Below are 21,708 nucleotides of genomic sequence, written 5' to 3' on the forward strand. Positions count from 1 at the left end.
TCTGGCGAAACAGTGAAAATATTTGCAACGCCTACGGTTTCATAATTAGTTTGGCAATTGTGACGACAATATTTAATGTACTGTTGGGGAATTACAAGTATGAATAAGTACCCTTTCGCAGCCACAGTGCTGTAACGTGAACGTTCCATTCTGTCGAACGTGCGGGCTCTAATCTTTTACCATGTGCATGCAAATGAAGAAATTTCAAACGGGCGAATTTGCCAGTCACAACTGTTTTCGCGAGGCATTGAAGGCTACTCGGAGTTCGCGAGAGATGAAAACGTCCTGGTAGCTTCTGAAAGGAACATTTGAAAGTGAATAGGGAACCGTCGATAGAAATTGCAGCTGCACAGCGGCATCGGGAACGCGAGAAAATAAAGGATTTCATAGAAAATCGAACAAACCGAACGAAAGTACAAAACTTAACGTGCAAATCGCATTCGACGCGAACGAACTTTTTTAATCTTGTAATTTGTAAATTTTACGAGGCGAGAATAAAGATTCCGTTCGTCTGAATTACCGTACAAAATAGAAATGATGTTAACGACGAGATGAAACGGAAGATTCGAAAGGTGCTTTGTACAAAGAATTAGTTGCAAAGTGCCAACGAGTAATGAGGGCATCGTTCTTTGAAACTTGCTAAAAAGGAGAGGAAATAAACGTTATTACAGGGTAACCCCTTCTGTAGCATTTTGAGAACAGGTTAAAAATAAGATAATGGGTTTATAACACCATATTTGCTTTCAAACTTTGTTCTAAAAATTAACTATCTTAAAGTTTTAAGTCTCTTTTTAATTTTGGACTGGAATCTCAATTTTTGTACTATCTGTATCATAGAAGAGTTTCCTGCATATATAGTATATTATATTTGGTTTCAAACTTTATTCTAAACATTAATTATTACAATGTTTTGAGTCTTTTTTTAATTTTGAACTAGAATCTCAATTTTTGTACTATCTGTATCATAGAAGAGTTACCTGCATATATAGTATATTATATTTGCTTTCAAACTTTATTCTAAACATTAATTATTACAATGTTTTGAGTCTTTTTTTAATTTTGAACTAGAATCTCAATTTTTGTACTATCTGTATCATAGAAGAGTTACATGCATATACAGTATAGTATATTTGCTTTCAAACTTTATTCTAAAAATTAACTATCACAAAGTTTTAAGTATATTTTTAATTTTGAACCAGAATCTCAATTTTTGTATATAGATATAGTTTTAGAATATTGTATAAGAATGTACTATCTATATTATAGAAAAATTACCTGCACGTACAGTGTACTAAAAATTAACTAACGTAAAGTTTCAAGTCTTTTTAATTTTGAACCAGAATCTCAATTTCTTTATATAAATATAACTTCAGAGTATTATATAACAATGTACTATCCGTATTATAAAAGAATTACCTGCACGTACAGTGTACTAAAAGTTAACTAACTTAAAGTTTTGTGTCTCTTTTTAATTTTGAACCAAAATCTCAATTTTTGTATATAGATATAGCTTCAGAGTATTGTATAACAATGTACTATCCGTATTATAAAAGAATTGCCTTCATATACAGTATACTAAAAATTAACTAACGTAAAGTTTCAAGTCTTTTTAATTTTGAACCAGAATCTCAATTTCTTTATATAAATATAGCTTCAGAGTATTGTATAACAATGTACTATCCGTATTATAGAAAAATTACCTGCTCGTACAGTGTACTAAAAGTTAACTAACTTAAAGTTTTGTGTCTTTTTAATTTTGAACCAGAATCTCAATTTCTTTATAAAAATATAACTTCAGAGTATTGTATAACAATGTACTATCCGTATTATGAAAGAATGACCTGCACGTACAAGTTCCCAAAAATATATTCGACATAGAAAGCGAAACAAAGGCGATAGAATTTAAATCAGTAATGCGTAAGCTGAGAGGAAACATTGTTAGCTAATTTCCAGACAACCTATTACGTAAATTATTATAGAACTCAGTGTCAGGGCAATGCGAAGTGGGCAGAACCGATGAATCATAACGACGGAATCGACTATTTCGAGGACATGACGCGTTCTTTATCACGCCTTTCAATTATGAAAAAAAGATTCTAATTAATATGTATCCTGATCTGTAATTTTTCCAATATTTTTACCATACAAAGTATCATTAAATTTTCTATTAAGAACAAAACAACTTTCTTTCAATAATGAAAAAAAGTTTCTAATTAACGTGTATCATAATTTCTAATTTTTCTAAAACTTGTACAAAATCCTTACGTCATTCGGCTAAGTAACGAGTAAAATTTTTGCCATGAACAGTATCGTTAAGTTTTCGATTAAGAAATAAAATAAACAACGATAAACTTTGTTATCTGTTCACACTGGTAAAAAAGCATTCTCACAACTCTTTGCAACACTCGACTATCGAATCACTGCATACTCTGTTGTCCGTGACATTAAATAAAGATATCAGATCCCGAGCCATCGATAAAACGATTATCGATGTAACACCTGTACTACAATTAAGCAGACGTGTATTAAGAGGGAAGACTTTAAAATTCAATTATCGACTGTTCGACGAGACGTTTTCGCCAATCAAACTGGTTTCGAGTTCGTTCTTGTACCGAGACGAGCAACGCATGCTGCTCAATCGACGCACAGGCGTTTAATTCACGTTGAAAAGTGCCCACTTTGCCGCGATACATTCAACTCCAGGGGTTAACTGGTGCATTAAAACCCGTATTAATGCTCCGCAACTTCTCAACAAACTTTTATTGTTCGTTTAATTTTTTCTCTAACACGTTCGCTGTCCGTGATTCGTATATGGGTCACATCGCCACGCTATTGGATACGACGCCGAGGGACCGGACAGTGAACGCGTTAGAGCAGTTTTTTAGGTGTTACAAGGTATTCGCGATTAATTGTACGCGAAATGATTCACGTTTATTTTTATCTTTCGTAGCCGTAAACTCTAAATAGCCACGCCTGTTCCGCCATGATAACGCAAAAAGATATTCCATATGATAATTTCCATTGTTCGAAAGCGTCGTAATAGATAAATGTGGATACAGTCGCCACGATAGAAAAGTCAAGTATCACCCTGTACATTCTAATCGGTATTTCCCAATTATCGGCTCGAGCGTAGATAAAGCGTAAATTTAAGCGCATGTGAAAGATAAAACGTGTAGAATTCATGCACTTGTAGGTTAGAATGCTCGGATTATCGGCGGGGATCGAGGACGAAGCACCGACAGCGTACGCGCCGCTAATAAGTCGTCGTTTCGAGACCTTTAAACGGCCGTTCCATTCGACTAATGTAATTCTTGCCAATCAGCCGCAGAGAGTTCGTCTTTGGCAAGAATTAAAATGCCTGTCTCCGAACACGTGCTGTCGAGTCGTTAAGAGCAAGCTTTTAACTTGCTGAACAACCCTGGGACCCCCTCCAGTGCAATTATGTACGTGTGTAGGTATTCAGGTGCAACAGCGCCACCTGCAATTAAACGCGCCTCGAACAGACGCGGAGACTATCCACTTTTCGACCCCCTTTTACTATTTAGACGATCCATAACAACGAGAGAAATTTAAAATCGGTGTGGGATCATTAGACTGTGGATGTTTATGCATAGAGTGCAGTTAACATATGCAGAAATGTGACAAAGTAGAATTATTACACATAACCTCACTAAACAAGCTCTTACACTTGGGTCATTTACTATTTAGGCAATCTATAACAATGAAAGAAATTGAAAATCGGTGTGGGATCATTAGACTGTGGATGTTTATGCATTTAAAAGCTATAGAGTGCACTTAACATATGCAGAAATGTGACAAAGTAGAATTATTACACATAACCTCACTAAATAAGCTCTTACACTTGGGTCATTTACTATTTAGACGATCCATAACAACGAGAGAAATTCTAAATCGGTGTGGGATCATTAGACTGTGGATGTTTATGCATAGAGTGCACATAACATATGCAAAAATGTGACAAAGTAGAATTATTACACATAACCTCACTAAATAAGTTTTTACACTTGGGTCATTTACTATTTAGACGATCCATAACAACGAGAGAAATTCTAAATCGGTGTGGGATCATTAGACTGTGGATGTTTATGTATTTAAAAGGTATACAGTGCACTTAACATATGCAAAAATGTGACAAAGTAGAATTATTACACATAACCTCACTAAATAAGCTCTTACACTTGGGTCATTTACTATTTAGACAATCCACAACAATGAAAGAAATTGAAAATCGGTGTGGGATCATTAGACTGTGGATGTTTATGCATTTAAAAGGTATAGAGTGCACTTAACATATGCAAAAATGTGACAAAGTAGAATTATTACACATAACCTCACTAAATAAGCTTTTATACTTGTGTCATTTACTATTTAAACAATCCATAACTTCACTAAATAAGCTCTTAGGCTTGTGTCGTTAACTTTATTTCTCATTTACAACCAAATCTACGCAGTGCATATAAATAAACAACGTGTTCATAAAATTTTACATTTTTCATAAATTATACAGGGTGTTCGACAACCGTGGGAAAAATTTTAATGGGGGGTTCTAGAGGCCAAAATAAGACGAAAATTAAGAATACCAATTTTTCGATTGAGGCTTCGTTAAAAAGTTATTAACAATTAAATTCAAAAATTTCAAATCGTTCTGGAAAAATTATTTTCAGTTTCAGGGGTCAATTGCAATCATTTTTGGTCATTAGACATACCCTCGAAATACTAACCAGTTTCGAGAAAAAAATTCGAGAAGGTTTGAAATTTTTCCACAAAATTAAAATTTTTCAAATCGTTCTGGAAAAATTATTTTCAGTTTCAGGGGTCAATTGCAATCATTTTTTATTATTAGACATACCCCCGAAATCCTACCCAGTTTCGAGAAAAAAAATCGAGGTGTGAAATTTTTTGAGGGAAAAAAAAATTTCGAATCGTTCTGGAAAAATTATTTTCAGTTTCAGGGGCCAATTGCAATCATTTTTTATTATTAGACATACCCCCGAAATCCTACCCATTTTCTAGAAAAAAATTCGAGAAGGTGTGAAATTTTTCGACGGAAAAAAAAATTTCAAATCTTTTTGGAAAAATTATTTTCGGTTGCGGGGGTCAATTACAATCATTTTTGGTCATTACACATACCCCCGAAATCTTGCGCATTTTCGAGAAAAAAATTCAATACTGATGGAACTTTGCACGTTAATAACTTTTTAACGAAGCCTCGATCAACAAATTGGTATTCTTGATTTTCGTCTTATTTTGGCCTCCAGAATCTCCCATTAAAATTTTTCCCACGGTTGTCGAACACCCTTTATATAAAAGATAAACTTGATTATAAACATATCATAAACATTATTAAATAGCACTCTATAGCGAACAGTTTGGTACAAAGCACGTACAGTACAAATTTCGAAATGGGTCAAAAGTGACCCAATATTTAAAATTCTTTATTACAAAAATATATAATGGGTCAAAAATGACCCTGTATCTAGACATGAATTTATAACCAGTCTAACGATCACTGCACAGATTCCTGAACGTAGCAAAGAATAAAATTCTATTCAATAAAACACAGACCTAACCCTGTTCCAAAAATGGGTCAAAAGTGACCCTGTATCTAAAGATGAATTTATAACCAATCTAATGATCACTCGTTGCACAGATTCCTGAACGTAGCAAAGAATAAAATTCTGTTGAATCAAACACAGATCTAATCCTGTTCCAAAAATGGGTCAAAAGTGACCCAGCATCTAAAGACGAATTTATAATCACAGTCTAACGATCACTGCACAGATTCCTGAACGTAGCAAAGAATAAAATTCTATTCAATAAAACACAGACCTAATCCTGTTCCAAAAATGGGTCAAAAGTGACCCTGTATCTAAAGACGAATTTATAACCAGTCTAACGATCACTGCACAGATTCCTGAACGTAGCAAAGAATAAAATTCTATTCAATAAAACACAGACCTAATCCTGTTCCAAAAATGGGTCAAAAGTGACCCAGCATCTAAAGACGAATTTATAACCAGTCTAACGATCACTGCACAGATTCCTGAACATAGAAAAGAATAAAATTCTATTCAATCAAACACAGATCTAACCCTGTTCAAAAAAATGGGTCAAAAGTGACCCAGCATCTAAAGACGAATTTATAACCAGTCTAACGATCACTGCACAGATTCCTGAACGTAGAAAAGAATAAAATTCAGTTGAATTGAACGCTGGAAGGAACGAGAATCTTACGTGCACACGTAACCGGACGATTCCTCGGTTGGTCATGGGAAAATGGAACTTTTTAAAGCGTCTCGCGGCGCAGAACGATGGAGTAACGGGTTGTTAGAAGAAAATTACCGCGAAGCCGATCTTTGTGGTTACAGTTACCGCGCTCGTTTCTTGGCACTGTTCCTTTCCTTTCCATCCCCGCCATTGGTCCCTTTCTTTTGTTTCGCCTTCGTCTTCGTCTTCGCTGGTAAAAGCTCGTCGAGCTTCCATGCAAAAAGTCCAACAACGACGTTGCCTCCGCCGAGACTCGCGCGGTAACGTTGCACACGCACGAAAACGAAATACGCGGAAGCGCTCGGGAATTAAGATCGCGGACAGATCGTTCCGGAATGCGCCAGGACGCGAAGCTGTTACGTCCGATGCTTCAGAGATTATTCCATTAACCGGTTCGATCCTCCCATACGCCCGTAGAACGTCGATAATAGATTACTGCAATTACTTAAAACCGCCACGGAGCGGAGATACTAGCAACGATTACCGATAAAGTATCGATAACTTGTCGATAAGTCTCGATTTATTGCTCGATATCGATACGCAAGACGAAGATCTTGGGAAAGTTTCTACATACATCCTCTATACGAAAGATCCGCCATTATCAGAAATTATTATTTCTCAACTCCTTTGTGTCATCGCCTAATTAACTTTCACTAGATACGAAAATGTAGCTTTCTTGAAGAAGAAAGTTCTTCTGACACGGTTCTAATTTCTTAGTGTTTATAACCTCGCTACGATAAAGGCGATGAGAGTAGAAAAAGATACTGGGGGAAATTATTGTGGGTGTGATCGATCGAAATGCACATTTAAGTATGATTTCGAGCACAGATGCGCCGGAATCTCGATACGTGAAGTGTACGAGAGTGTACGGTGACAGTTATTTCCAAAAGCGCGGGAAAAACTCACTTGGGATATAAGTTTGGGCAGTGTGTGGGTGTGCGCATGCGCATGGTTGTTGTGTCCTGTGGAGGACCGGTCGGTGTTAGGTCGTTGCTGCTGCTGGCCGGCATCCGATCTGAGGTCGTGCCTCCATCTCAATACACCCATCATAACCGTCTGTATCCTCGATTCGCTGCAAGGCTCTACGAAAACACGCGTATCCTTTCAATGCCCGCGCCACGGGGGAACCAGTTCGATCTCGGCGCTACGACCTAACCTAACGCGAATGTCCTGTTGCACTCTTCGCTGCACTGGTCCGCGGGACGCTGGTAACGGTCAATCGACGAAATCTAACCGAAACTGGACGTCGCGTGGATCGTCGCGGTACGCACGGTAACCGAAACGAGGCATACGTGACGACGTGTGTCCCGTTCGGTCGCGAAACACGCGGGAAACTCCCGTAATCGAGCACGCAACGAGTCGATTATGCACGCGTGCCGATAAAGCAGCTCGCTGACATTACACGCGCGTGTCCTCCGTGGTGCATGCACACGAAACTTGTTTACGATCCTATTCGATCGTCGGGCATGAACTTACGCGCGTTCGTCTGTTCCGTCGCGTTCACTGTCATTCTCGTTCTGGGAATGGAACACCCAAGGATCGAACGCGTGTCACTTTTTCCTGGATACTCCGTGGCTCTACGCCGCGGCTGGCTGTCCCCGTCGCCCACGTTTCGATCAACCGACCGAGGTCAGAATAGAAAGTATTTACACCGTGGGCGCGTTCGACGGGAAGGATCGTGCACCGGGAGTGGAACGGACGCACGCAAACACGTAGAATCGCGCGAGAGGAACGAACACGTATGTACGCGGGACAGCACGGTAACGGAGAAGTGCAGAAACGCGACTGGCATCGAGACCGTACGGTTCGAGAGGCTTGCCTCGTCTGCTGTCCCTGCTTCTCCCCCCCGCGTCCTTCCCCTCTCGCGTCCCTTACCCCCTCCACGAATACACTCCTTGCCCCTCGCGTCCGATCGCTTCAATGTCCTGCTGTTCTTAAAACTCCCACCATCCTGCTGCTGTCGTACCCGTGAACAAACGTTGCCATGGTCGCCATCGAGCGCGTAAACTCAATTCCACGGGAACTTCGATCATCTTTTTCTCCACGGGATTAGCCATTAAACGACTCCTTCCAGGCGTTGTATTTTCGAAATTAGTTTTCAGAAACCGTGCTCCAGCGATTTCGAGTTAAATCGGGCGGGTAAAGAATGGGAGAATTTTAAGGAAGTTTTCTATAGTCTAGTTGGAATAATTTTGGTAGGAGCATGTTGAGGAAGTATAATGGAAATAAAGATTGATGCATTTGTTGTGTTTAGGATAGTATCAGAGAGGTATAGTAATAGATTTCGAGTAGATTTGTACGAGCAAAGAATGGGAGAATTTTAAGACAGTTTTCTATAGTCTAGTTGGAATAATTTTGGTAGGAGCATGTTGAGGAACTATGACGAAAATAAAGATTGGTGCATTTGTTGTGTTTAAGATTGTACCAGAGAGCTATAGTGCCAGATTTCGAGTAGATTTGTACGAGCAAAGAATGGGAGAATTTTAAGACAGTTTTCTATAGTCTAGTTGGAATAATTTTGGTAGGAGCATGTTGAGGAACTATGACGAAAATAAAGATTGATGCATTTGTTGTGTTTAGGATAGTATCAGAGAGGTATAGTAACAGATTTCGAGTAGATTTGTACGACCAAAGAATGGGAGAATTTTAAGACAGTTTTCTATAGTCTATTTCGAATAATTTTGATAGGAGCATGTTGAGTTTAGCATTTGTTGTGTTTAGGATAATACCAGAGAGTTATAGTAACGAATTTTGAGTAGAATCGAGAGGGTAAAGAATGGGAGAATTTTAAGAAAGTTTTCTATAGTCTATTTCGAATAATTTTGGTAGGAGCATGTTGAGGAAGTATAATGGAAATAAAGATTGATGCATTTGTTATGTTTGGGATAGTATCAGAGAGTTATAATAACGATTTCGAGTAGATTTGTACGACCAAAGAATGGGAGAATTTTAAGAAAGTTTTCTATAGTCTATTTCGAGTAATTTTGATAGGAGCATGTTGAGTTTAGCATTTGTTGTGTTTAGGATAATATCAGAGAGTTATAGTAACGAATTTTGAGTAAAATCGAGCGAGCAAAGAATAGGAGAATTTTAAGACAGTTTTCTATAGTCTATTTCGAATAATTTTGATAGGAGCATGTTGAGTTTAGCATTTGTTGTGTTCAGGATAATATCAGAGAGGTATAGTAACAGATTTCGAGTAGATTTGTACGACCAAAGAATGGGAGAATTTTAAGACAGTTTTCTATAGTCTATTTCGAATAATTTTGGTAGGAGCATGTTGAGTTTAGCATTTGTTGTGTTTAGGATAATACCAGAGAGTTATAGTACCAAATTTCGAGTAGAATCGAGCGAGCAAAGAATGGGAGAATTTTAAGAAAGTTTTCTATAGTCTATTTCGAATAATTTTGGCGTCTTTACGTATTCGCGAGCGGTGTCGAGGATAACGAAAATAAAGGTTGATGCATTTGTTGTATTTAGGAGCATCGATTATTAATTTCACGGTGTAATTATACGCGAGCACCCTCAAGTCTCAAGTTCTGAAATGCTCGAACGCGAAATTCCGTGTGAGGGAAACAATCCCTAGGGGGACGCTTTTATCCCAGTAACCATCGAGTGTGTAATTCGTCCTACGGTTCGGATTCTCCCGCCATTTCGACCAAATAAACAGTTACGTTAGCGCGATCGACTGTTTTTCGCGTTATTACGCGTATATTGATATTTACATAACGTTAGAAAGTTATGCAAACCGACGCTACGTTACCGTTAGCTGCAACCATTAATTCGTAATTTGTTCGTGCTATTCGACTAATTAAAATAATCGAATTATTTTAAATTCAACAACCACCGTATGGAATGTTCCCGCGTTTCGAGAGTTTACACTAAATTTCCTACGCTCCTGGCCCCGTACAATAGTAGGTTTGATATTAGAAGTGAAATTAATGGTGTTAATAGTAGGATTGTTTCTGTACCTACGAAGCTCACCCAAAGGTTATTTGTTTGACCCACTTTGGACTGTCGAGAATGATTAGTAGGAAAAACATTATTTTAAAGTGCTTGTTTTTCGTTACCAAATTCTATTCCAGGTCACCAGTTGCATTTGCGTATATAACAATAAGAAATTTACAAGTCAAACTTTATAAATTACCAATTTTATAAATTAAAAACAATTTTCAATATTTTTTTAAACATAGCAATTTACACGTCCAACCTTACAAATTACCAATTTTATAAATTAAAAATGATTTTCAATATTTTTTAAAACACAGCAATTTATCATTAATCATAGCAAATTATCATTTAATTATCAAGGTGGGAATAAAATGTTTTTAAAAATATTGAAAATTATTGTTAATTTATAAAATTGGTAATTAACAAAGTTGGACATGTAAATTTGTCAATTTTGTAAATAACCAAATGGTTATTTAATTATCAAGGTGTGAATAAAATGTTTTAAAAAATATTGAAAATCATTTTTAATTTATAAAATTGGTAATTAATAAAGTTGGTCGTATAAATTGCTATGTTTTAAAAAATGTTGAAAATTATAGTTAATTTACAAAATTGGTAATTAATAAAGCTGAACGTGTAAATTTGTCAATTTTGTAAATAACCATTTAATTACCAAGTCATGAATAAAACGTTTTAAAAAATATTGAAAATTATTGTTAATTTACAAAATTGGTAATTAATAAAGTTGGACATGTAAATTTGTCAATTTTGTAAATAACCATTTGATTACCAAGTCGTGAATAAAATTTTTTAAAAAATATTGAAAATCACTTTTAATTTACAAAATTTAATTTAGGAATAATAATATAGTTTTTTTGTTATAGTGACTTGAAAAAGAGGACGCCATTGGTGTTGTTGGTCGAACCGAAGGCGATTTGCATAAACGAAAACAAAGTCCCACAGGGCAAAAAGGGAGATCACATGGTCTGACCGCTGGCTTCCGTTAACCTGGACTGGAAGAAGAATTCTTTCGTGTTTGAAGGTAACGACAGGTGGAGGAAGGTGAAACCAAGAGGAAACAGGCTGTCATGGCGCAGGAAGGCTAGCAGGCGAGCGGATGTCATTTCGTGGTCGACTTATTTCGCTGCTGGTAGGTACCGAGGCTTCCCATTCCTTTGTGTCCACCTCTTTCATTATTTTACCCAACTTCCTGCGCCCGAAAACGACGATGCTCCTCGACTACGAGTGTCTCGCGATGCGTTTCTCTTTCTTTCGTTCCCTCCTGGCCCCCTCCTCCACCTGGATTTCTTCAAACGTCTCCAAAAATTCTAATCTTGTCCTAAATTCTCCATACTTTTTGTTTAAAACAGGTTCAGCTAGTGGAAACCAAGCAGCTGCAAGAAAATTGCGACTGTAATATCGGTAACACAGTTTATCGGTCGATAAAAAACAACTTTTACCGACAATTCCAACATTTACCGACAATTCACATCTTTTTTACCGACAATTCGATCAAGAAACGTCGATAAGTTATCGGCAAATTTGCAATACCTAATGTCGATACTGCAGTATTCGTAAGATTTTCACATGTAACATATCTTTGTGGAATAAACGAACTTTGACGATAAATCATGGTGTTTTATATATTTGAATCTGCTTGTAAGGTGCTTGATTCCATCGCTGACAACTATTTTAAAAGTCAAAGAGCAACGAGCGTCTAGCGAATATAGTTTGTTGAGGGTCCAAGAGTTTCTCCTTCCAAGTTTCCCATCGGAAATAACCGGTTGACAACCATACTCGCGTTGTGTCGCTTATTTTGTAGTAACAATAATTGCGATAATAGAACCCGGTGGTTTTTGAGGAGACCTCGCGAGTGAATGAAAGTTTCATCGGCCAGAATGAATGGATATCGATATCCAATTTTGTTTTTTTCTCTGTTTTATGTAGAGCACGCAGTTGAAATCGGAGATAACAGGCAGTTGCGTTTGAATTGCTATCGGCGAGAAGCAACGTGTGGCATCGTAACGTATCTTGTCGATGCACGAACATTTTCTCTGGGAATGTTTCGACCAAACGTTTACTGTTTACTTTCTCTTTATCCGACTGCAATAAATGTTGGAACATTCCCAACGATTCCTCAGCACGACGAGAAACGCTATGAATATTATACACGTGCACGCGTAAACAATTGATATCATAGCGGGAATGCAATTAAATGCACAATTATTATTAATGTAACAATTAATTATTCTGTTTGTCAATTTCTGTTAAGTTCTGGTTGTCTCTGTTTGGATAAATTAAATAACGAAAGCACAGCAAATTGTGCCTCTCTGTTTATGAAAATTTATCGAATAAGTTTTATAATTAATTTTAGGTCTGGGTTAGGTATTAGCTAAAGGTTATGTTGAATATATTGTAGAATCGTAATTTAATAGAAATGAACATGTGACATGAATTACGTGATTGATTATGTCACGAGTAATTTTAAGGTTATGTTGAATATATTGTAGAATAACAATTTAATAAAAGTGATTACGACACTAATAATTTAAAGGTTATGTTGAATATATTGTAGAATCATAATTTAATAGAAATGAACATGTAATATGAATTACGTGATTGATTATGTTACGAGTAATTTTAAGGTTATGTTGAATATATTGTAGAATCATAATTTAATAGAAATGAACATGTAACATGAATTACGTGATTGATTATGTTACAAGTAATTTTAAGGTTATGTTGAATATATAGTAGAATAATAATTTAATAGAAGTGATTACGACACGAATAATTTAAAGGTTATGTTGAATATATTGTAGAATCATAATTTAATAGAAATGAACATGTGACATGAATTACGTGATTGATTATGTTACGAGTAATTTTAAGGTTATGTTGAATATATAGTAGAATAATAATTTAATAGAAGTGATTACGACACTAATAATTTAAAGGTTATGTTGAATATATTGTAGAATAACAATCTAATAAAAATGAATGATTATATCTCGAATAATTTAAAGGTTATGTTAAATATATTGTACAATAATAATCTAATAAAAGTGACCGATTATATCTTCAATAATTTAGAGGTTATGTTGAATATATTGTACAATAATAATCTAATAAAAGTGACCGATTATATCTTCAATAATTTAAAGGTTATGTCGAATATATTCTACAATAACAATCTAATAAAAATGAACTATTATATCACGAATAATTTAAAGGTTATGTTAAATATATTGTCGAGTAACAATCTACTAGAAGTGAACGATTATATCACGAATAATTTAAAGGTTATGTTGAATATATTCTAGAATAATAATCTAATAAAAATGAACGATTATATCTTGAATAATTTAAAAGTTATATTGAATATATTGTCGAGTAACAATCTACTAGAAGTGAATGATTATATCACGAATAATTTAAAGGTTATGTTGAATATATTCTAGAATAATAATCTAATAAAAATGAACGATTATATCACGAATAATTTAAAGGTTATGTTGAATATATTCTAGAATAATAATCTAATAAAAATGAACGATTATATCTTGAATAATTTAAAAGTTATATTGAATATATTGTCGAGTAACAATCTACTAGAAGTGAACGATTATATCACGAATAATTTAAAGGTTATGTTGAATATATTCTAGAATAATAATCTAATAAAAATGAACGATTATATCTCGAATAATTTAAAGGTTATCTTGAATATATTGTAGAATAACAATCTAATAGAAATGTAATATTATATCACGAATAATTTAAAGATTATATTGAATATATTGTAGAATAATAATCTAATAAAAGTGAACGATTATATCACGAATAATTTAAAGGTTATGTTGAACATATTCTACAATAACAATCTAATAAAAATGAACGATTATATCTCGAATAATTTAAAGGTTATATTGAATATATTATCGAGAAACAATCTAATAAAAATGAACGATTATATCTCGAATAATTTAAAGGTTATGTTGAACATATTCTACAATAACAATCAAATAAAAGTGAACGATTATATCACGAATAATTTAAAGGTTATGTTGAACGTATTCTAGAAAAACAATAATTGTTCTAAATATCGTAAGGACGTGGAGTAACAAAGATAATTTCGACTAGTGTTTCGAGCCATTCCCCGGGGTCATTCCCACGCGAACGCGGGGGTTAGAATAACCTGTTGTGTGCCGCGTACGTCGCCAAAGTCGAATCTACGATCTTCACGGGCAACGAGCAAGGCCAGAAATCAGAAAATCTTCCCGTCGGTTTGGTTAAAGTCGCGCCATCGCGGTCGATCGTGACGGTTCAACCGTCACTTCCGGCGCGCTTACCTGCCCGACCGGAAGCGTGCACCTCCCCCTTACATCCTGAGGATCGCATATGCGCCTCGTTTCACCAATAACGACGACCTGCATTTCCAGCTTTTTCATCCGGTGGCCGCACACGTGTGCTCGTCGAAATAAAAATGTACCGCGCGACACGTGTACGCATTATAATTCCCTTCCTGTATTACAACATCGATAACGTAGTCAACGAGAGCAAATCGATTCCTATTTGAATTTCACTTGAAATTACGTGTCTACAGTTTTTAATAAAAACAATTAATAATGAATCTGGGACACTATTAATGCGTGAAAGTCTAAGATCTACGAGAAGAATAATTGTGTAAGTAGATCGAGTCCGTAGTATTGGTGAAAACAAGATGTACCAGTAGCTCGTATAGTGCTCTGGAAAATGATGTGTTTATTAGGCACAAAATTCCCCAGTATGCATAATATAAATTAATTCTTGAGCTTCATAAACTTAGTCTAAAGCTTGCTTTTATAATTTAAAAAATGCGCTAATTTATGAGTTGTTTGCGCTGCCATCTACGGCAAAACGCCCAAGTTTGTTGAGAAATGAGATGTGGCTCCGTCGAGCGTCAGAGATAACGAACTACCAGCTTGGGCGTTTCGTCGTCGATGGCGACACAGACACATTTTGTCCGTCACCTAGCGTCAGAGATAGCTAACTACCAGCTTGGGCGTTTTGTCGTCGATGGCGCCACAGATACATTTTGTCCGTCACTTAGCGTCAGAGATAACGAACTACCAGCTTGGGCGTTTCGTCGTCGATGGCGTCACAGACACATTTTGTCCGCCACCTAGCGTCGAGGACAGCTAACTATTGCTCGACGAACTTAGGCGTTTTGCCACAGATGTCGTAGTGCAATCGTTCCCTAAATTAATACATTTTTGTTAATTACAATAAACAAGCATCAGACTAAGTTTATTAAATGATGTATATAATCTCAAACTAATTTATCGACGATACTAAATCTCAAACCGGAGACACATTTGCGAATCTAAGTTTCTCACGGTGTCCTCGCATGTGTCCAACATGTGTCTCTACAAATGTCGCACTGGGACACCAGATGAAGCGACAGAAAAACGATGGGATGCATTCGATATTTTTATCGTAGACATTGAGCACATCTGTGAAAAATTATTATAAAGACAGAAAGTCCCACAGTTTAAAAAAGAAATTTTTAAGTGCTTTTTTTCATCCCCCAAAAACCAGAAGACTATCTCATCGATTCAATAGAGTCGAAAGTTCCACGAAAATTAAGTTGCTCGGAGACAATTTGGAACGGAGAAATAAATTGTGGTTAATTTTTACGACCAACATCGAAAATTATATCTGAGACACATACGGGTGCCAGTATCGCCCTAACTCTCAAGCCAAATTATAGTATTTAACGTTTACTTTTAATGGAAAAATATATTTTTTAATTCCACGAATCTTACCGATAAATTGGATAAATTTATATGTTCACGCATTAATAATAATTTTGACAATAATTTAGTTTGTGAAATGTAATAAAATTATATAATTCTGTAGTTTGTGTTGTTTAAAATTTTTTTTTCGAAAGCACAGCTACCGAAAAACGAACGTCAGAATATCGGAATAATGTATGTCTTACCTGGGAGAAGTATGGCGGCAGGACGCATCGTTGATCATCGAGACGCGAACTCTGCACTCTCTCGAGTAATTCGAATAAATCTTGCGTGGTACTCTGCAACAGGAGAACGCGGTATTAATTCGTTACTCGACTTATGCTCTACTCAACAAGAATTATTAATGTTCCACGGGTTAAGATTCGATTGAGACCGGATTGTCACAGCTTGAAGGACTACATGAAATTTAATCACATTTATCTTCCTCTCGAACGAGCCTCGTCGATGTTTTTTTACCGATTAGCCATTGTAACGTCGGTAAATCAGTCTAACGGTCGATAAAAAACAGCTTCAAAGACGTACCGACGATTCGTTTCTTTTTTACCGACAATCGAGTTAAAAAACGTCGGTAAATCAGTTTATTGGTCGATAAAAAACAGCTTCAAAGATGTACTGACGATTCGTTTCTTTTTTACCGACAATAGAATTAAAAAACGTCGATAAATCAGTTTATTGGTCGATAAAAAACAGCTTCAAAGACGTACCGACGATTCGTTTCTTTTTTACCGACAATCGAGTTAAAAAACGTCGGTAAATTATCGGTGAATTTACGATACCCAGTAACGATAACAATGGAGGGTACTTACTTTTATTTTTTCCGAGTTGGCACCCTGAACGTCTTGCCTTTCGTCTTCGACTGCATTACGACGGGATTCAGATTCGCAGTAGACGGACTGTTCGAGTTGCTGACGCCTGAAAAAATAAAAAAACATTCGTTGGATAATGTCCTAGATAATCGTAAGTATTCTAGTGCATTTTTATCGTTCTTCGAGATTGAAAATATTAAAAACACGACGTAATAGAACAGCCAACAAATTGGAAAGTAACATCGTAAGTGATAACGCGATTCCCGTGGCGTGTTAAGAATGTTTGAAAATAAAATTACGTTTGACTGGAAACTGCAGTGCGTGACGAAGTGCTAAACTTAATTAACAAACACGGAACCGACACGGGATCTATTCCTACCGTTTTAATTTCATTTCAGACGCAGAAGCAAATTGAGCTTTGATTTGAATTTCAAAAGAGGAGTAATTCATACTCCCAGCAATGCGTGTAAATAAATTAGAATATTTAAACAATTATTCTTAATAAAAAAAAAAAAGATTTTTATTCGACATCCTTTTATAAAATTACCAGAAATAACGACCCCCATTGTACAATTCAGATTTGTGCAACTCATCCAACTGGTCGATTATTCGATTATGATCGATCGAGGCTTCATTAAAAAGTTATTAACAATTAAATTCAAAAATTTCAAATCGTTTTGGAAAAATTATTTTCAGTTTCAGGGGTCGATTATGATTATTTTTGGTCATTAGACATACCCCCGAAATCGTACTCAGTTTCGAGAAAAAAATTCGAAAAGGTGTGAAATTTTTCGACGGGAAAATAAAAATTTCAAATCGTTTTGGAAAAATTATTTTCTGTTGCAGGGGTCGATTATGATTATTTTTGGTCATTAGACACACCCCCGAAATCCTACGCATTTTCGAGAAAAAAATTCATTACTGAAAATCTAATTTGGCGCCTTTTTTCGACAAAAAAAAAAAGTTTCAAATCGTTTTGGAAAAAATATTTTCTGTTGCAGGGTTCGATTACTATTATTTTTGGTCATTAGACATACCCCCGAAATCGTACTCAGTTTCGAGAAAAAAATTCGAAAAGGTGTGAAATTTTTCGACAGAAAATAAAAATTTCAAATCGTTTTGGAAAAATTATTTTCTGTTGTAGGGGTCGATTATGATTATTTTTGGTCATTAGACACACCCCCGAAATCCTACGCATTTTCGAGAAAAAAATTCATTACTGAAAATCTAATTTGGCGCCTTTTTTCGACGAAAAAAAAAAGTTTCAAATCGTTTTGGAAAAATTATTTTCTGTTGCAGGGTTCGATTATTATTATTTTTGGTCATTAGACATACCCTCGAAATCTTACCCCCTTTCGAGAAAAAAATTCTTTACTAAAAATCTAATTGGCGCCTTTTTTTGACGAAAAAGAAAAGTATCAAATCGTTTTGGAAAAATTATTTTCTATTGCAGGGGTCGATTATGATTATTTTTGGTCATTAGACATACCCCTGAAATTCTACGCATTTTCGAGAAAAAAATTCAGAAAGGACGGAACTTTACAGGTTAATAACTTTTAACTTTCATCAACAAATTGATATTCAGGGTTGGTCGAACACCTTATATACGCGTACCAAATGAATCACAGTAATACGATTTCATTATTTTACCTTCAATTGGCTGGTAATTACTTCCTGGCTCTGCTTGGATCGATCACACTTTATCATTTAGAAATAACACACTGAATATACACACAATTATCAGTGAAATAAGTATGAGTGATTGGCGAGGTTAGCCAACACAGCACAACGGAGAAATACACACAGAGTTACGAAAGAAATCTGCCTTTAGCTTTACGGAAGTTTAATACGAATCGAACAAGAATCTTTCTAACCAATTTTAATAATTTCAACGCCTCGAACAACTACGTATTCCCTTGTATCATCGAACAGAGACGTCGCGCGACTGGAATCAGCGAATAACAAACATGGCTGCCGTGGCTCGACTGGCGCGTAACAAACGTAGCGGTCGCTGCTCGAACTAGAAAATAACAAACATGGCGGACATGACGTATATGATAACTTGGTAATAATCTAATAGAAATGAACACACACATTACGTGTTTATCGATGATCAATAAATTATGTCACAAATAAATTCAATGGATCATTGAATTAATAATCGTTTCTATAGAGCTAATATGACCGATTAAAAAGATGAGCTTAGAAAACTAAGATGACGAGCGTCGTATTTAGCAAAGTTTCGTTTAACAGGGAAACGTTACGAGATCTCAAATGGAGGATCTATAGACTGGATAACAACGCGAATGCATTGCTGGTCGATCGACGATTGCGAAAGAAGGTCGAACGAACGAGAAAGCGGACACCGACCAGTCTGCCTCGACAAGGCAAATCGGCGGGCTTCTAAACCGAACTGCAATCTTTCTGCGACTGGCATTTATCGTCGTATCTGTCGATAATCGCGCATTCCTCTTCGTCGAGCGCCATAAAGGACCGAGTCACGAGTCCATAGCTGGCCCGACACTCGCAATCCAAACGATTCCAGAAAAAACTGCGGGAAAAGTAAACGCCCCGGTAGTTATTTCACCGCGATAGAAATACTTTCTCGCGTCCTTTGTAGCGAGCAAGGTGTCTCAGCCACACTCCCTTCTTTTCTACTTTTATTCCCCCCTTAAAACCACCGAGAAACGTTTAAAAGAATCGTTGCAATTCAATTGGGCGTTAGGTCTAGGTTACCACTTAGAAGCGAACTTACCGACGTTTTCGTTTACCGGTAATTTATCGACATTTTTTCGCTGTTTAATCGTAGGTAAAAAAAAGCCGAATTACCTGTTAATCTTGGAGCACAGACAAGGTATACGAGTAGACCTTTCGATTAATGTATTTTTTCAGCTCGTTTTACCATTTTCGTGTCACTGGCAACGTTACCAACAAATTTAGAAATGAACACAAGAGATGAAGGCGAATGTGTCTTTCTTTCTTGCTTTCGAAACAGCTGAGATCCGATTTGTGTCAATCTGCATACGATTTTCAGTCTCAACTGCCCAGGCATTTTTATTTTCCAACCCATTAGTTAGTGGGATGAACGCTATCGCTGTACCATGAGTGTCTTATAACATGAGATACACTTCCAAAGTGGAACAAAATGTTAAAAAGATCATGCATCAAATCGTAAGGGGATCCTCGTAAGAAGGCTTTAATCTTCGTAATGGTTTTAATGGGTCGATTGATGGCTAGCTTATGGTCACTGGTGGTCAACAGTGAGGTGGACATCAAGGTCAGCGGTCCAGTGAAGATCCAGAAATGGTCAAGAGATGGGACCAATCGAAATGGTATTGTTCTCTAGACCAAGCGGTTCTTAACTCTTCACGTTGACACTGTCTCCCCACTCTTCGACTTCCCCACATGAAGACTACCGCTGGACAAGTTCTTCAGTACCCCTGGAGCATCCAGGGGGACCGGGTCTCGCGGGCCAAAGCCAGGCCATTCGTGGAGTGCTGACCACTGGGAGACCAGGAGTGACCAGGACTGACCAGGAGTGACCAGGACTGACCAGGACTGACCAGAACTGACCACTACTGACCAGTGCTGACCAGTGGAGATCCGACTACTGACCACTACTGACCACTACTGACCAGTGCCGGACCGTGATGACCACTGGTAAGAGCTATTTAAAATTGCTCTCCCCACTTCTATTTTGTCGTTCGATACCAATTGAACGTTATGGAACTGTCTATCGGTTTTGCTAAATTACGAATCGTTTCTTATGTTACAGTTGGACCTCCGGTGCTGCTTCCTTGGTAATGGTAACTAATGCTCAACAAGTAGTAAGCCCAATTTACTTATTTATATTATTATCACAAAACTGACCAGTTTATTTTATTTGTTTGGTCATAATTTAATGTTCCTTGATTGTCCGGTTTTATCTGATTATTATGTTCCTCTATTTCTACTTCTGTCTTATTTTCTGAATTGACATGATTGTGTTGACCCATGTACAATTTTTGTTTCGTACTATTTCATCAATTTTATCTAATTCTCTGATATTTTCACTCTTCGTTTATTATTTCATCGTTGGATTTTCAATTCTGGTCAATCTTTGTTTCTGGTCGTCTTCGTTGGTATGGGTCTTCAGATAATTTTCGTAATTGCTTGCTATTTTACTTCGACATTATCTCTTCTCTTCTTCAAGTATAGGTAGAATACTTTGTTTGTATTATGTGTAAATTTTGTTAGGTAGGTTTAATTTCCTTAGGTAGATTTAACATCGAGAATCTCATAGATTCTCACTCTTCGGTACATCAGCACGACAAATTATTCCATCCAAATTTCCTTTCCTTTCGTATGTCACTAATATGGTTATCAATTTTAGTTTCAGATTATTAGCAAGGACATCGATGGAAAACACCACAACCGCCGAGGGACACTTAATTCTAAGTCGATTAGATATAAGCTTCGTCGCGAATCTTAAAATTAACGTCGAAGATTTCTTTATTGTACATATTTCCGCGTCCTACCAAGCAATTATTAAACAAGTAGCTTCTCGTTTTCTCGTTCCCTCGTTCTTCGCTTCGGTCACCGCTGTTTCATCGATTGAAACATGTGATCGGCCGTGTATCTGGTCCTACAGATCTAATCGCCTTCCCTTGGTAAGCTTGGTTGAGGGAAAACGGCACTTCGCTGGAAAGTGTGGAGTTTCCGTATCCTGCGGAAACGCATACCTTCCAGCGGAAGTCGACCCTGTCTCAGGTACTCTCTCTTTGTCAGACAGCCTAAGTCGGGTCCTTCGGGCTCCCGGCGGGTTGCGTTGGAGAAATGGAGACCTCGATTCGGGGTTGCAGTTCTCTGTTTTCTTGTTGAGATCG

At 36.6% G+C, this 21,708-nt stretch overlaps 1 protein-coding gene across 4 annotated transcripts in view; it reads right to left on the minus strand.

Annotated features, from left to right (window-relative positions):
- LOC143349532 (rap1 GTPase-activating protein 1) overlaps positions 1-21,708 on the minus strand; it is a 164,248-nt gene that overhangs the window by 48,545 nt on the left and 93,995 nt on the right. For 3 of the 4 annotated variants that reach the window (XM_076780868.1, XM_076780870.1, XM_076780869.1), the window contains exons 2-3: positions 16,844-16,949; positions 16,223-16,315 (exon numbers count right to left, since the gene is read on the minus strand). In XM_076780868.1, the coding sequence (XP_076636983.1) occupies positions 16,223-16,315; positions 16,844-16,949 (199 nt within the window). Of the gene's footprint in view, positions 1-7,194; positions 8,099-16,222; positions 16,316-16,843; positions 16,950-21,708 lie in introns of those variants that run through there. The other variant, XM_076780871.1, reaches the window with a different exon arrangement.

Source organism: Colletes latitarsis, chromosome 13, assembly GCF_051014445.1.
Source record: "Colletes latitarsis isolate SP2378_abdomen chromosome 13, iyColLati1, whole genome shotgun sequence".
In the NCBI taxonomy this organism is placed as follows: Eukaryota; Metazoa; Arthropoda; class Insecta; order Hymenoptera; family Colletidae; genus Colletes; species Colletes latitarsis.